The sequence below is a fragment of the Lontra canadensis genome, unplaced genomic scaffold (assembly GCF_010015895.1).
Source record: "Lontra canadensis isolate GAN:19392208 unplaced genomic scaffold, GSC_riverotter_1.0 scaffold41, whole genome shotgun sequence".
NCBI classification, from domain to species: domain Eukaryota; kingdom Metazoa; phylum Chordata; class Mammalia; order Carnivora; family Mustelidae; genus Lontra; species Lontra canadensis.
Genome location: NW_022631035.1, coordinates 4,521,177 through 4,535,849, shown reverse-complemented (window position 1 = coordinate 4,535,849; position 14,673 = coordinate 4,521,177). Strand labels below are relative to the sequence as shown.

The following is a 14,673-nucleotide window of genomic DNA, read 5'->3' as shown; positions in this document are numbered from 1 at the left end:
GGGGAAGAGGGGCGTATGGTTGGGCTCCCGTCCTTCTGCTCGTTTCTCTGGCAGGGGATGGGGCCAGTGGCCCAGAGTACAGGGGGCTTGTGGGAGCCCTGGTGAGCCATGCACTGTGCAGTTTTGCCTGGTAAAGGAGGTGGGAGGCCAACCCCAACCAGATCTGTGTCTTAGGGGTGGGCAGAGCCCTGGAGGGGAGAGCACTTGCCCAAGGTCACCCAGTTAGAGTAGAGGCATGTGTGCGTGTATGTGCACACGCGTGTGCCCGCGTACATGCTCAGGCTTTCCATCAGAGCGTAATATCCACAAGATGAATGCATCGCCCAGCCAGTAACCGTGACCAGGAAACGGAGCGTGAGCAGCCCCCGGGGTGCCCTCCCGGCTCCACGCACCCAGTGCTTCCCCAGGGATGTCAGGACCCTGACTTCTCACAGCACAGGGCTTCACCTGTTCTTCAGACGTCGTGAGGAAGGAATCGCATCGTGGCTGTTCTTTCGTGTGTGCTGATTTCCTCTCATTACTCCATTGGAGAGGACCGTCCCCGCTGTGTGGCCATAGACGCTTGTCCCCGCTGCTGTCGTGTGAACTCCGTTGTGTGAAGGCCCCGTGTGACGTTTACCCACTCGACTGGTGGTGGACGTTGCTTCCAGTTTGGGACGTGTGGCTGGTGATGCTAGGAACATCCCGGTCCCTGTCTTCCGGGGCACACGCGCGTTTCTCTGGCGTACACAGAAGGGTGAAGTTGCCGGGTCTCCCGTCTATTGTGACATCAGTTCTCAAAGCAGGTTCAGCCAACTCGAAGGCTTTTCGCATTTCCTGGGTCCCTGGGCTGCAGGCTAAGCACCTAGAATGTGGAACTAAAGGTGGGGAGGGGGAGACAGCTGGGGAGGGAGGCCTCACCCTTCTGGAGAACCGACCCTGGCTTGGTCCCCATCCCGATTATCTTTGTCCCCCCCTATCTTTCATGCCATTGGATGAAGTGGATTTTTTTGGAGAGACCCAAAAGCAGGGACTTGGAAGAGCCCCAAGTTTACATTGTGGGTTTAAAATCCTGATCTTGCAAAACACGCCTCCTCCAAGGACACCTGCACGCGGTGCCTGGAGCGGCCCTGCGGGAACCCTGGGAGGGGCGAGCTTTTCTGCCTAGGAGCCATACGAGCGGAGGCCTGGGGCTGGAGGGTGGTCAGGTGGAAGGGGCGGGAGGGGGAAAGGGAGACTGGAGGTCAAGGGTGGCGGTTGGGTTGTGGCGTTGCATTGGTTCCCGTGTCTGTGCAGCCCCAGGGCAGAATTGGGAGAGGGAACCTCAGGAAGGAAAAGTCCTTGCACAGATCAGCAAACCATCTGAGCACAAATGGGGGAAACAATCTGTCGTGTCCTGGCCCGTCAAGCCTGGGAGGGAAGTGGGCCCCGAGGACGAGGCTGGGGGGGAGGTTGGGAGAAGCAGGGTGTTCTCTAAAAGGAGGGGGGCCCTGCCATAGCCTCTGTGGACTGTGGTCTCCCAGCGGAGGCTCCGGATTCCCTTCTAAGCCAGGTTGTATTTTGTGATAAAGTTCTCTAGTTTGGGGATAAAAATGTAAGAGACGTCTTCTACGTTCTGCACACTCGTCGGACGATTCAGGAGGGGGCGGGGGAGGCTAACAGGAAGCGTGACTCCAAGTCTGACCTGATTCCCTCTTGCTGTAGGTGGGCCTGCCTTGGGCCCTGGGGGCTTTCTCTCCCAGAGAAGGAGGGGGTTTTGCCTGTGCCCTCACCAGACCCCGGTCCCTTCTCCCTGCCTCCTGGCTACACTTCCCCTCTCTTGTCCTAAGGAGGAACTTGCTCTCCTCTTAGGGGCAGGGGGTGGGATGTGAGCTTGTGTCTCAGGCCTCTCTCCTGATGTTGCCGTGGGTTCCCCGAGCATGTGTGGCTGGCTCTTCTCGGTCTCTGTCTTGTCTGGAAGAGGTAGCCGTTAGAGGCCATCGCTGGGAGAGGCCTGCAGGCGGGAGGGCCTTGGCTCAGCTGTACATGGCTGCCCTGAGGTTCCCTGGGGGCATGGCCCTGCCAGACCTTCCTACCCCTAGCTGGGATTCGAACCTGGGGAATAGCAGAAAAATACTTCCTTGCTCTGTAGCTGTCTCTGGCCTTAGACCTTGGTGTTAGGGAGCTCGTCCCCTCAGAGGCTAGTGATGGATGGGTGGGCCAGGGCACAGGGACTGTCCTTGTCTCCTGTGCTGCCCAGAGCCCCAAGCCTCAGTGACCTCAGCTGGCATCCGTGGTGGCTGTGTGCTGAGGGACACATGTGCTCATTTCTCCAGCTGGGCAAACACTTAGGTCGCAGCCCCTATCTCAAGGTCCAGGGAGGTCTCTCTTATCTGGTGAGGCGGGGGCTCCTTCAGTTTCCAGGAACCAGCAAGAAAGGGTTGGGGTAGGGACAGGAAAGGAGGACAAGGCAGGGGACAAGGGAGGATCGGAGAGACAGAGGAGCTTGTCTGTGTCTGGAGGGGTGGGGAGGGGCAGGGAGGGGCCAGGCCTGGATGGGTCATAAAACACCTCAGTCTGTAACCAGGAGGAGCTGTCTGTATCTCTCGGTGCCGGCTTTCCTTATTTATATGGAAATATGGAGGGAGTGTGTGTGAGTCCTGAGATGTGTTCCTGGGCTTCACATTAAATACATTTCAATTTAGCTGACACCGGGAACGGTAAGGTGACTCAGGGACAGCCAGGGCTCAGGCTCCGCTGACAGTCGGGGATGGGCGGTGGCCTCCAGGGAGCCAGCCAGGGACCAGATCCCGCGGGAAGCTCCCCGGAAGTGGAAGTGGTGGGCAGCTTCCAGTCTGCGCCATCTAAGCCCCAGCGACAGGGGAGGGTCTTGTGGTCTTGGTCCAGTCTGATGGAGGTGTCCTTACAGACCCATCTGAGAGCCGCAGATGGCGGCTCTTCTTGGAGGCGTCCCTAAGCCCTTGGGTCTTCTGGGTCACCCCCACCTTGCTTTACTCTGTGCTTTACTTTCTGTTGATGTGTTTAAAGAATTGGCTTAATCCCTCCTATGCGGGGCCATGCAGAGCCCCACAGATCTCCAAGGACTCTCTGGTGGGGCTTATGTGTCCCTGGCCACCTCCTCTCTGAGCTCCTGCTTCTGTGAGTTATCCTGCTCAGTTTGTCCCCTCCTGTGTCGTCTGTGTCCCTGACATTGACCTGCTGGGAAGGGCATCCTTTCCCCCGATTCCTGGCACAGAGTAGGGATGATGGCTTGGGGGCTGGGACCACTGGGACGCACAGCAAGCAGATGACAGGTCCCTACTGCATCCCCACAGCTGGAATCCCCCACCCGACCCCACATTGCCCTCTGGCCTCCCTGCCTCCGCCGCCTCTGAGCCCCTGTGCCTTGTTCTCGCTCCTCTTCTCCCAGGCTGAACCAGAAATCTCCCATCTTCTGACTTGATATGCAGTCATTTCGCTTTCTCTCTGTCTCACTGCTCTGGGCATCTAGACTCCTAGATTCTGCTCTGGCCCACCCAGGGGTTAGTAAAACAAAACTGAGCTATCTCCCTAAGGGGATTCTGCTGGCTTTTATAGGAACAGTCTTTCCTTTCCTGTTACCCTAATCTCGAGAGGGGCGGTTAGGGCAAGAGCCAGAACAGGAGTCCCGGCCCATGGAAACTCAGGGTTCCGTAGTCCAGAGCCTCATTTATAGGAGGAGAAACTGAGGCCCAGAGCAGGAAAGTGGCATGTCCATCCATTGTCACTCCCACCCCAGCCTGTCCCCCGCCGTGGTGCTGCCCCGGCTCTGCTTGGCTTCTGGGGCAGCTCTGGGCCAGATGGGGCCGCTCTTCTGCTGCCTATGCTGTGGGGCTGGGTGCATGTGGGGGGGAGGGGGGCTGTGTCACTGAGGTTCCAGGGCGGGGCTCAGGCAGTGAGGAGGAGCCAGGGAAGCTGGAGATGAGCTCGGACAGAGGGACAGCAGTGTGACAGGGCAGGGTGCCATGCCTGAGACATTCTGCGGAGCTTAGCTCTGCTCCAGAAGCAGTGATGTGGGCTCGGCATTGTCGAGGGGCCTCATCTGTAGGAGCGAGCTGCTGCCCAGGCTCTGGTCCCGCCGGGCCTGCGTGCTCTGACCAGGTCATGGTCGGGGGGCCTTGATTAACAAGCTCTGACTTAGGGTATCCCCCGCTGCAGTCTTGCTCTCCTTTTCTCATGCCATACCTTTGAGGAAAGGACCACCCCAGCCTGCGCTGTAGCATTGGCTCATCAGGGCTGCCCAGGGAAGGCGGGCAGGCTGTGCACTGCACAGCTCCAGGAGTGGTACCAAGCAGTGGCCAGGTCAGATCATCTGATGTTCCCCTATTTTTCTAGCTGAGATGATAGGAACCACCACCCCCACCTTGCTTTACTCTGTGCTCCAAGCACATACTACGTTTGGATGGATGATGGGCTTGGGTGGGGGTCCCAGGGATGAGAATGGTTTGAGAGACTAACCATCACCCCTAGCTCTGTGGAGTTGAAAGAGAGGGGGAGCTATTTATATCTTCTTGGATAGATTGACTAACTGGCTGAGTACTGAGCGAGTGTGCTGGGACGGAGGGGTGGGAGAAGCTTGCTTCACTTAGCACAATGGTGAAATTGCCCAATCCCGACTGGTTTGTTAAAAATCCACCCAGTTTTCTGAGAAGGGAAAGTGGGAAGATTGCTAGTTATCTCAGCTGCTGGTGCAGAGATGGGCTAGAGACCGTGTTTCTTTCCTTCCTTCCTCTAGATACGCATTTTTTTTTTTAATCAACACCCGAACTCACCCATTTTCATTCTTGGGTGGGGTGTGTGTGTGTGTGTGTGTGTGTGTGTGTGGTGTTGGAGTCAGGGACCCTAGCTTTCGTAAGGAAACTGCAGCTCCCTGATGCTCCAGATTCACATGCTCCAGCATGTGAGTGACCACTCCCCGGCTCCTGGTGGCCTCCTTTCTGAACTCTGGTGGATTCAGTCCTCTGGGGAACACAGGAGGTGACTTAGTCAAGAGAGAAAGCGGTGAACGCCACTGGACCAGGGTGGGCCCAGAGCCAGGGGTATGGGGGACAAGCAAAGTGGAAATGTCACAGGCAGCCTTGGTAGCTGAAGCCTGTCTTGGCCCCCCAAGCCCTCCCCTGCTTGGAGCAGGGGAGACCAGCCCCTCTGGCCTCGCCTCTTTTCCCCACCTCTGCCCCTGGGTCCCTGTGGCCTGCCATGCTCTCTTCTGTCCCCTCCTGGCACTGTGACAGCAGACAGCAGATAGGACTTGGTATTTCTGACTTGAGTTGGGGCCCCAGAGACTGATAATGTTGCTATGAATGTCCCTTGGCCACAGAGCCCCACTGTGGGGGGGGAGGGGGTGCGTGATGGCAGAGGCAGGCAAGAGCCTCTCTGAGCTCACCAGGCCCTGGCCCCTTCTTTCTGGAGAAGCATATGGTGCTGGTGCCCCAGCCCTTGGCTCCCGCTGTTTCTGAGCACTCGGGCTGCCTCATGGCTGCTGGTGACGGCCATTCTTTGCCCAGGGCTTCTTGTAGCCACTGCCGCTGACTGGCCACCCTCCAGCAGGTGGGGAGTAGCAGGAGTTGGCTGTCTCTGCGAGCCACCCTCAAGCAGTGACCTGCAGGAGACGGCCTGCACATGGCCCAGGTACCTCACCGCTGGGCAGAGGACTCTGGGGCAGACTTGGCATCTGCTGGTCTCCCAGGCTGGTGACTTGCCCTCTCTGGGCTGTCTCCCCTTCCCTGTGTCACCACTTCACTCCCTCACTGGGGTTTCCTTTGCCTCCCAAATGCATGACTTGTCCTCAAATCCTGGTCTCGGGGTTTGCTTTTGGGGAACCCAACCTCAGGCCCTCGCACCTCCCCGGAAGCCCCTGGAAGCACTCAGGTCGCCATGACTTGGCTCATTTGGTATGGGAGGTTCAGAGCTGGCTCTTGGGCTTTGCAGGGAACCAAACTGGGGATTGTGGTGCCTGGACCTGAGCATTCGTGGACTGTTTGGAGGGGGTTAAAACCTTCACATGAGGGCTCCTGGGTGGCTCAGTCGGTTAAGCATCTGCCTTAGGCTCAGGTCATGATCCCAGGGTCCTGAGATGGAGCCCTGCGTGGGCCTCCCTGCTCAGTGGAGAGTCTGCTTCTCCCCCGGCCCCCCGCCTCGTGCTTTCTCTCTCTCGCAAAAATAAATAAATAAAATCTTGAAGAAAAACAAAAACAAAAACCCTTCACATGACTTGACTGAGATTAGGTGTAACGCTCCATTCTGCAGGCGCCGAAACAGAAGCCCAGAGACGTTAAGATGATCTCAGCGTCACCCAGCTGGTAGAGAGCAGGGTTGGCCTGGGGCTCTGTTCCCCAACACAACGCAGTGGGGGAGCCCCTGTCCTGCAGGGGTGAGGCCTGGGGCGGGCTCACTCTCCTGACCCCTCCTTAGCCTGCAAAAGCGGGAGTGGGGTCGGAGTCAGAGAGCCACCAGGTGGCTTCAGGTGGCCCGCAAGCCGCAGCCGAGCCTGACCGTGTGCCCGCACTCTGTCCGCAGTGCTGGGAGGGCCGGAGTCGCGCGGCGTCCTGCGCAGGATGAGCGAGCTGCTGGAGCTCATGGCGAAGCGCATGGACGCGCTGGCCCGGCTGGAGAACGGCAGTGAGCCGCACCGGGCTGCCGGCCACGGGCGCTTGGCTGCGGACAGGTAAGGGGTACGCGGAGGGGGAGGGGCACTCAGGGTGGAGGAGGGGGGAGCGCCCCGGGTGCTGGTGGGCGCCGTATCAAAATGCGCTCCCAGAGCAGGGGTGGGGGGCCCTGTCGGGCAGCCCCCTTTCGGATAGCCGTGTGGAAACGTTTAAGAATGCAGAAGCAACCCGGTGTTACAACCCCGAGCGCTTGCCCGCCGCCCTACTTAACAGCCGTTATCGTTTTGTCATGTTAGTGGCCTGACGTCCTTCTTTCCTTTTTCCTAAAAATCGCAGGCAAAAACTGGAGGGCCCTTTCCCGGCTTCCCCGTAGGGACAAGGGACTTCCTGAGTTAGGCGTCCGTTCTTTGAGTCCGCGGTAACCGTTGGCATATGCCTCCTTTATACGCACACGCCACACACACACACACACACATACATACACCCCACAAACATAGGGTGTGGGGTGTTTGCTGGCCCCAAGTGAGTGGATCCCACAGCACGCTTCCGGCACCTGCGTTTTCCACTCAACACGACAGCTTGGAGCTCTGTCCACGTTGACGGTCACGTGTGGGATGGGCGTATGGGTAAGATGGCCCAGTGGTTGTCTGTCCTCTACCAATGGGCCTGGGCCATTTTTGCCAGAAAGAATTTCTTGGTTTTTTCATTCTAAATATTCCCCTACTGAGTCTGGCATGTCCAAAGGTCTCTGAGAGTTGGTGCCATGGTCCCTTGTGTCTCAGCAGTGGCCCCGGAGCCCCTGTGTGAAACCAAATCATGTGTCTTAGGTGTGTGAGTGATCTGGAACCCCAGAGAAGGAGGATGTGTGAGGTCAGGGCCATCCTGATGGGGCGCCTTGGCCCTCAGGCTCGGCTGTGGAGGGCGGGGCTTGCTGCCCACCCACCCCAGGGAGATGATCTGTACTTGACATCTTTTCAACACTGGGGTTCCTTGTGGGGTGGATTTGCTCCATGTGTTCTAACTGCTAAAAAGTAAGTTTGAAACCCACACTTTACACGATTTAGCAAAAGCTGTACCTTGGCCAGTGTGACTTGCTAAAATTGTTCTACTGCTGAAAAATATCGTTGAAATCCACACTTCCAGACAATTTGTAGGAAAGCTGTAGCCCAGCCAATATGTGTGATGGAAAAGCTAAGGCTCCAGGCGTTTCCTGTTTGGAGTTTGGCACAGTCTGGGTTAAAGTGTTGTTGGGCCAGTCCTGGTCATGGCGGGACCCTGGCTGGCCTGAGGAAGGAGGTGTGGGTGGCGGACCCCTCCTGTGGACTGGGGTTTCTTTGCCCCGTAGCCTGTCTAGGTTTGGCTGTTGGCCATGACACCATCTCACACTGGCCCTGCCGATGGAATGTTCTGGAGGCCCAGTTGGGTCACTGGATGTCGGCGTGACTGCTTTCATATGAGGTGGCATTTATCAGACGCTCACCCAGGGCCTGGCGTCATCCTTACCGCGTTACCTCAGTGGTGTCAGTGGTCCCAGGCCCTCTTTATGGGTGCTTCCTTTTCTGCCACAGCGAGGGGGTAGCTGAGGCCCAGAGAAGGTCAGGATCTCGCCCAAAGCTGCACAGCTGCTAAGGGGCTGGGCCCGGCTCTGGGCCTGGGCCAGCAACTCCAGAGCCCGTGTTTCCACCACTGAGCTCTCGATAGCCATTCACGAAACATGCGGCTGTGTGTGGGTTAGTTTTTATTCCTTTGCAAGACGTTTCAGATCAACGAATTCACAGCCCAGGGACAAGATACCCTTTGTTAGCTCTTTGCCTTGATTTGTTTTGGTTTGGAAAACGTACGCACTGAAATGACAGTCCGGGGGCCACGTGGTGATAGTGTTGGGTGCCTCTCCCAGTGCGTGGCTCCTGAGCGGGCTGCGTGACCGTGTGCCGGGTGGATGCTCTCTCAGCATCCTGGACGAGGATCTGACAGCAAACTGAAATGATCCACTCATGAAGTATGTCTTGGACCTACTAAGTGCCAGGCTTGGCCAGCGGTGTTGGGACCCAACGATGAGCCTTGTCCTCACTCCTGTGGAGAAGATGGGCAGGAACCAAGAAACAGAAATAAGGAAGACAAGTTTAGTCACTGTGCCTGCTCTGAAGGGTTAGGGATGGGTGCCATGGAAGGAACTAGTCACACGGGGAGGTCTGGGAAGCCCTTTCTGAGCTGATGGTACTTAAGCTTGATTCTGTGGGAATCAAGGAGCCAGCTGTGGGAAGGAGCCAGCTACAGGAGGAGTTGGGAGTAGAGAATTTGAAGTAGAGCGAGCAACAGGTACAAAGGCCCTGGGGTAGGCATAAGCTTGATATGTTGGAGGAAAAGAGCCAACATGAAAGCCGATGTGGCAGAGCAGCGTGAGGGACAGGAGAGGCCCACAAGGTGGGGGGCAGAGGCTTTGTCAGCTGTGGTGAGACCCTGGGACACTATTCTGAGAGGTGTGGGAATTTGCCAGAGGGCTTTCCACCAGGGAGTGCTGGGACCTGGCTTCTTTTTTAAAAAGAGCTCCAACCACTGTGTGAAGAAGGGAAGCCCGGGAGCTTGTGGCAGAAATAACCACAAGCTCCCCTGGAGCTCCCTCTGGGGCATGAGATCATTTTCTCCTCTGTGCAGAGAGTCCACTTTCCTCTCGCTGTCTGTGCCCCTCTAATCCAGCCCCTCACCCTCATGGCATCTTTTGCCCTCTCCTGCCTGCCCCCAGCTGTGCTGCCACCTCTCTGGGCTGCTGGCTCAGCCTCTGCCCACAGGGCTGCTCACCAGGCTGAGGGCAGAACACCAGGCCGCTCTCCCTCCACGAGCATCCTGCTGTGGGGGGCAGAGACGAGGGTCAGGTGGCCTGTCTTTTTGGGCGGGGGACCTACTGTCAGCTCGTTCAGCGTCGTCTCTGGTTTCTTCCAGTCCTGGCCTCTGCCTCCCTCCCTCCTTCCCCTGCACTGCCCTTCATCTCCTTCAGAGGGGAGTCCGCGCCACCTCCTAGCTCCATCCCGGAAAATAGCAACAATCCATCAAGACCAGCAGAGCCCATCAAACCCCATAGGCAAAGCCATAAATTGCAGGGACATTGTTGCTTCTGGTTTCAGGGAGAGAAATTGTGGGTGTGTTCAGGGTATGGGGGGTGCTGCTTGCTCACACCTCGCCTGTGCAGACACTCCAGCCCCTGCCCCGTCTAAAGCCCCTGGACTGACCTATCTGGGCTAGGCAGGAGGGAGTCCGGCAGATGCGCGCTGCTGTGTTTCCAGCAAACTCTGTTCACCTGCACTTGGAGTCCTCACCTCGAAATGATCCGTGGCCTGAACAACCCCCACGGTCCTCTCCCGGCCCTGCTGGAAGCTTCTGGACTGTTGCCTCCTACCCATGGTTGGTATGTCCTCGGGGAAAGCAAATTTGCTTTTTTAGCCTAGGAAAACCTAATTAGGGGTTATTTGCAGATTTGCTGCAAATGGCATCATATTATGTATCCTAAAGCCAAACAGTAATGATCTCTGAATTTCCCATAAGGCTTCTCTGCAGCAGCAGAGACGACCAACATTTTAGGCTGTTGTTATTCGAGTCAAATAGGAGTCCGTATCTGCTGGACGCTTCTGTGTGTGGAGTCTGGGCCGGGGTTTCTAGAGCTCTGTTCTCAGAGGGACCCTGCTGGGGAGGGGCAGCCGCACCCAGCCGTGTGCACAGCGAGAGGGTCAGCAGGGCTGTGTTGGGAGTCCGTAGCTCACTGCAGTGAGGGGCAGACTCGGGGCTGGATCCTGGCTGCTGGCTGGGGGGCGGCAGCAGGTCATGTGACTGCTCTGAGCCCTCATGCTCTCTGTCCTCATCTGTCAGTGAGAGATAATGCTGGGGAGTTGGGGGGGAGACCCTGCCTCCCCCTCCAGCCCCCTCCTCCTCCCCAGTCCTGTGGTTTCTCTCCCTTCCCCGCTGGGTGAGCAGAGAGAGAAGGGGCGAGCTGATCACATTTGGGAGGGCCTAGAATCCCCAAGGAGGAGAGGGAGTTTGGGGTGAGCCTGCTGGAAGTGGGGGCGGGCATTTCAACAAAGTAGCACGAGCCAGGTGCTCCAGACAGAGGCAGTGAGCAAAACCACCCATAAGGCTCAGATGTGGGAGGAGGGGCTGGAGGACCTGGTGGGTGGGGGGGAGCGAACCCCAAGCTTGAGGGCTGTGAAAACTGTCTACAGACTCTATACTCTAGAGTATACTCTATACTTCAGCCTCAAATATCCACATGCCCACTCAGCTGGGTGTCCCAGGAACAACTCAGATGCGGCGTGTTCTGGACACACCTGAACCCCACTTCTCCCTCCAGGCCATGCCAGTCCCAGCCTTTCCATTGTCTGGACCCCCAGCCTTGGAGTCAGCCTCGACCCTTCTCTCTCTCACTTGTATCCCGTTCGTCAGCAAACTGTCCCCACATTCAGAATGTGCCCAGAATCCCACCTTTCTCCACTGCCCACCACTTCTGCCCTCCTCCCACTGATTCCCAACTCAGCAGCCAGAGAGATTATTTTAAAATACCAATTTGGTCAGGAGCCTCCTCTGTTCCCCACCTCCCCCATAGCTCCCTGTCATGCCCAGTGGCCCATGACCCCCATGCCCCCAGCCCTGTTGTCTGTCTGGCTCCTCCCCTGCTATCTTCCCACTTGCTCCCTGGGCTTCAGCCCACCAGCCTCATCAGTGTTCCTGCAGCACAGCCATCTCCCTCTGGGCCTTTGCACAGGCTGTGCCCTCTGCCTGGAATGCTCTTGTCTCAGATCTGGCTGGGTGAAATAATCCATTTTCTTCCTCCCACGGTTTTCTCCCCTGACTTCCTTCAGTTTTTGCTCACATATCACAAACGGGTCCTTCCCCGAGGACCTGTTTCAAATTGCACCCCGTCTCATCTCCCACATTCCCATCCCTTTTCGTTCATCGCCACCTCACCCCATGTATTTTCATGATTTGCTTGTCTGCTGTCTCCAGAGCTGGAACAGATGCCCTGTGAGGGCTGAGTTTTTTGCTTGTGTCACTTTTGGATCACAGAGTTCAATAAGTAATCGTTGGAGGAAGTTGAGGGAGACGGGGAGGAAGGGAAGAGCAGCAGCGTGCGCGCCCTTGGGTGCCCTGGGGAGTTGTGCCTGTGCCACTGTGCGCAGCGGGACAGCAAGACAGAAGCCAGGGGCGCTGGGGCCACCGCCACCCCAGATGAGCTCCCGTTCTGGAAGCTGAGGAGGGCGGCCCATCTGGGAGGGCCCGGTTACTGCCGCGTGGCCTGTAACGACCTGGTCATATCACGCTGGGAATCTGTCTTAGGAAAAGAATCCTAACTTAGAAACAGGTTTATGAACAGCTTGGTCCTTGATGCCTTTTTTATGGTGTCAAAAAGCGTGAGCAGGGGGGCGCCTGGCTGGCTTCTTCGGTGGCGTGTGCAACTCTTGATCTTGGGGCTATGAGTTCAAACCCCGTGTTGGGTATAGAGATGACTTAAAATCATAAATCTTAAAAAACCTCACAAAGTTGGAGCAACAATTTGAACGTCCCCCAGTGAGGAAACAGCACGCGGACCGTGGCGCCTCTGCTGGGTGCTGCTTGTGCCACCATCAGATGGGATGTTGACAGGGACCGGCAGGGATTCTAGGGGTAAGGGACCGCGTGAAGGGCAGGTTTTACAGTTATGAACAGAGTTGGACTGCGAGTGCGCAGAATCCAGCAAGAGTCCAAGTACCGATACTCAGTGCAGCATGTCACGATCCCTGTCCCTGGGTAAGGGGATGAGGGTTTTTCCAATTTCCTTGTGAAAAAAAACTCAAAAAATGCTTCTAGACATTCTTGGCCATCTGTGGCCTGAGCCAAGAGCCTCTGGGGTCTGCATGTGAAGGCGGGGGAGGCAGGGCAAGGGACAAGTGACCCGGGAAGGCAACTCTGGGGGCTGCTTTCAAAGGCTTGCCTCAATGATGTCACACCCCGTGCGGGGCCCTCCCTCCCAGAACAGCCTCCGGCTGGAGGTCAGGGCACTGGTCTGACCCCAGTGCTGGAGAGAGGCCAGACTGGTGGTGAGGGACTGGGGTAGCTGGGTGACGAGGTCAGGATCAGTCAGCCCTGCAGGATGGAAACCTAGCCACTGTGACAGGTGTGAATGGGTTACGCATCCTAACAAAGACAGATTCTCAACATCCCAAGTATTTGCCGTTAGAAAGACAGTGCACCTGCTCAGTAGGCTCTCGGTGTGTCTTAAATAAAATATACATAGGGGATATTTTAGAAAATTCTCCAGGGGAAAGCCAGGCCCTGAGATGTGGGGGCTGGTGTCCGGCTCCTGTGTCCCCCAGCCCAGCCTCAGCACCCTGGCTCTGTCCCACTCTAGGGGCACTGATCCCTCCCCCAAGTGCTGAGCTCTGGCTGTGTTCCTGTCAACAGCGGGGAGACGATCCATCCTTCTGTCTGTCTGTCTATTTATCTAATATAAACATAGATGTAGGAATGTGTGTATGCATTTCTCGGTGCAAGAGAGAGAAGTGCTCTCTGTTCTTGCTCGGGGAGGGGCTGGCAGATCCTCTGGGGCGTTCAGAGCCCCCCACAGCATCCAGCAACCTGGATGGGGGCAGAGGGAGCCGAAGAAGCTGCGGAGGGGCACCTAGAAATTGGGGGGAGGCTGGAAGCTGGGGCTGGAGCTCCTTACATCCCGTATGGTGTGTGTGAGAGGGGACAGACGGAGAGACAGTCACAGAGAGCACGTCTCCCCGTCCACGACGCTCGTGTTTGTGTTTCCCGGTAAGCGTGGCTGTGGGCACCTGTGTGCAGAGTCTCCGGGTTTTAAAAGGAAAGTGACTGGTTTCATGATAAAATAACAACTCCCAGCAAGCATGCTGGCCAGCTGCCGGAAATCGATACTCTGTTAATTGAATGCAACCTTCATAAATCATGGGAGGAACACGAAATTAAACCTCCTTCCCCAGGCGTCCAGGAGAGCCTGTTCAAGGGGCCAGGGAATGAGGGCCAAGTGGGTGATGGCCTCAGGGGCTGAGAGGAGGGGATGGGGCATCTGGGGGGCCTCTTGGGGGCCTGACATGAGGGGATGATTGGAGCCGGGCCCCAGGGGAAGGAGCCACTGTGTCCCAGCCCTGGGTGGCAGAAGGAGCAGAGCATCCCGTAACAGGCTGTGGTGTTGGGTGTCTCTTTGGGGGACCCTGGGGCAGTGGTTGGCTGCAGCAGGGGTGGCCATGGGGGGTCATCTGGCTCCAGGAGGCCACCTGTGCTCAGGCAGGAGGGGCTGGCGGTCTGTGGGTATGAGGTGAGGGATGCTTGGGCCAGAGAACGTGGAGTACTGTGGATACTGGAGAATTCTCCAAGAGGCTCCCCGGGGTCTGCACAGCCCTGTGGCCCCGAGAGCCGCGGCAGCCACGGGACCACCAAGTTTGTCGGAGGTGGGGTGTGAAAACGTCCCAGGATTCTTCGTGGAGTATCTGCCCAGCTGGGGGGGACGGTGGGACCCATCTGAGCCGATGCCCCAGTAGTGCTAAGAGCTTCCTGATAATGCAGAAGGCCCCTTCTTTTCTGCCTCTACCTGGCACCCACAGCTTACAGGCTGGGGTTGAGAACCTCATTCTCCTCTTGCTGACCGTGCCGTAGGGAGCCGCCGGCTCGGGGATTATCTGCTGCTCCAGGGCGAACAGCAAAGTTGCCTCCTTCGGGGCCCTCTCTGTAACCTCAGCCTGCCCTCTGCCCACCTCTCCCTGACATGGCCCTGGGTCTCCGCTACTCACGCTCAGGCCACCCTCTCATTAGACCCATTCAGGCTCGTCTGGCTTACCCACCAAAGCATGCACCAACGATAAAACAGGGGAGGAATAAAAATAAGCATCAAGTAGGAAGGATTAAAGGGCCCCCGGTCACCTGCACCAGCAGGGGCGAGGCTGGGTGCCTAGTCCCCGCGAACTCCCTGCCTTGTAGACACAATTCCAGCTCTCTACCCTGGTAGCAGGCCCTACAGGGTTAGGAGTGGTGTTGACAGGGAGATGCCTTCTGCTAGAGCTCTTCTAGCCTTCACCACCTGCTGGGGGTA

General features: G+C 57.3%; 1 protein-coding gene across 2 annotated transcripts in view; it reads left to right on the top strand.

Annotated features, from left to right (window-relative positions):
- Positions 1-14,673, top strand: part of MGAT5B (alpha-1,6-mannosylglycoprotein 6-beta-N-acetylglucosaminyltransferase B) — a 65,250-nt gene that overhangs the window by 6,070 nt on the left and 44,507 nt on the right. The window contains exon 3 of one of the 2 annotated variants that reach the window (XM_032870514.1): positions 6,514-6,661. The exons of the other annotated variant lie outside the window; for it this stretch is intronic. Coding sequence (XP_032726405.1) covers positions 6,514-6,661 — 148 coding nt within the window. The remainder of the gene's footprint in view (positions 1-6,513; positions 6,662-14,673) is intronic. 2 annotated transcript variants of the gene reach the window in all.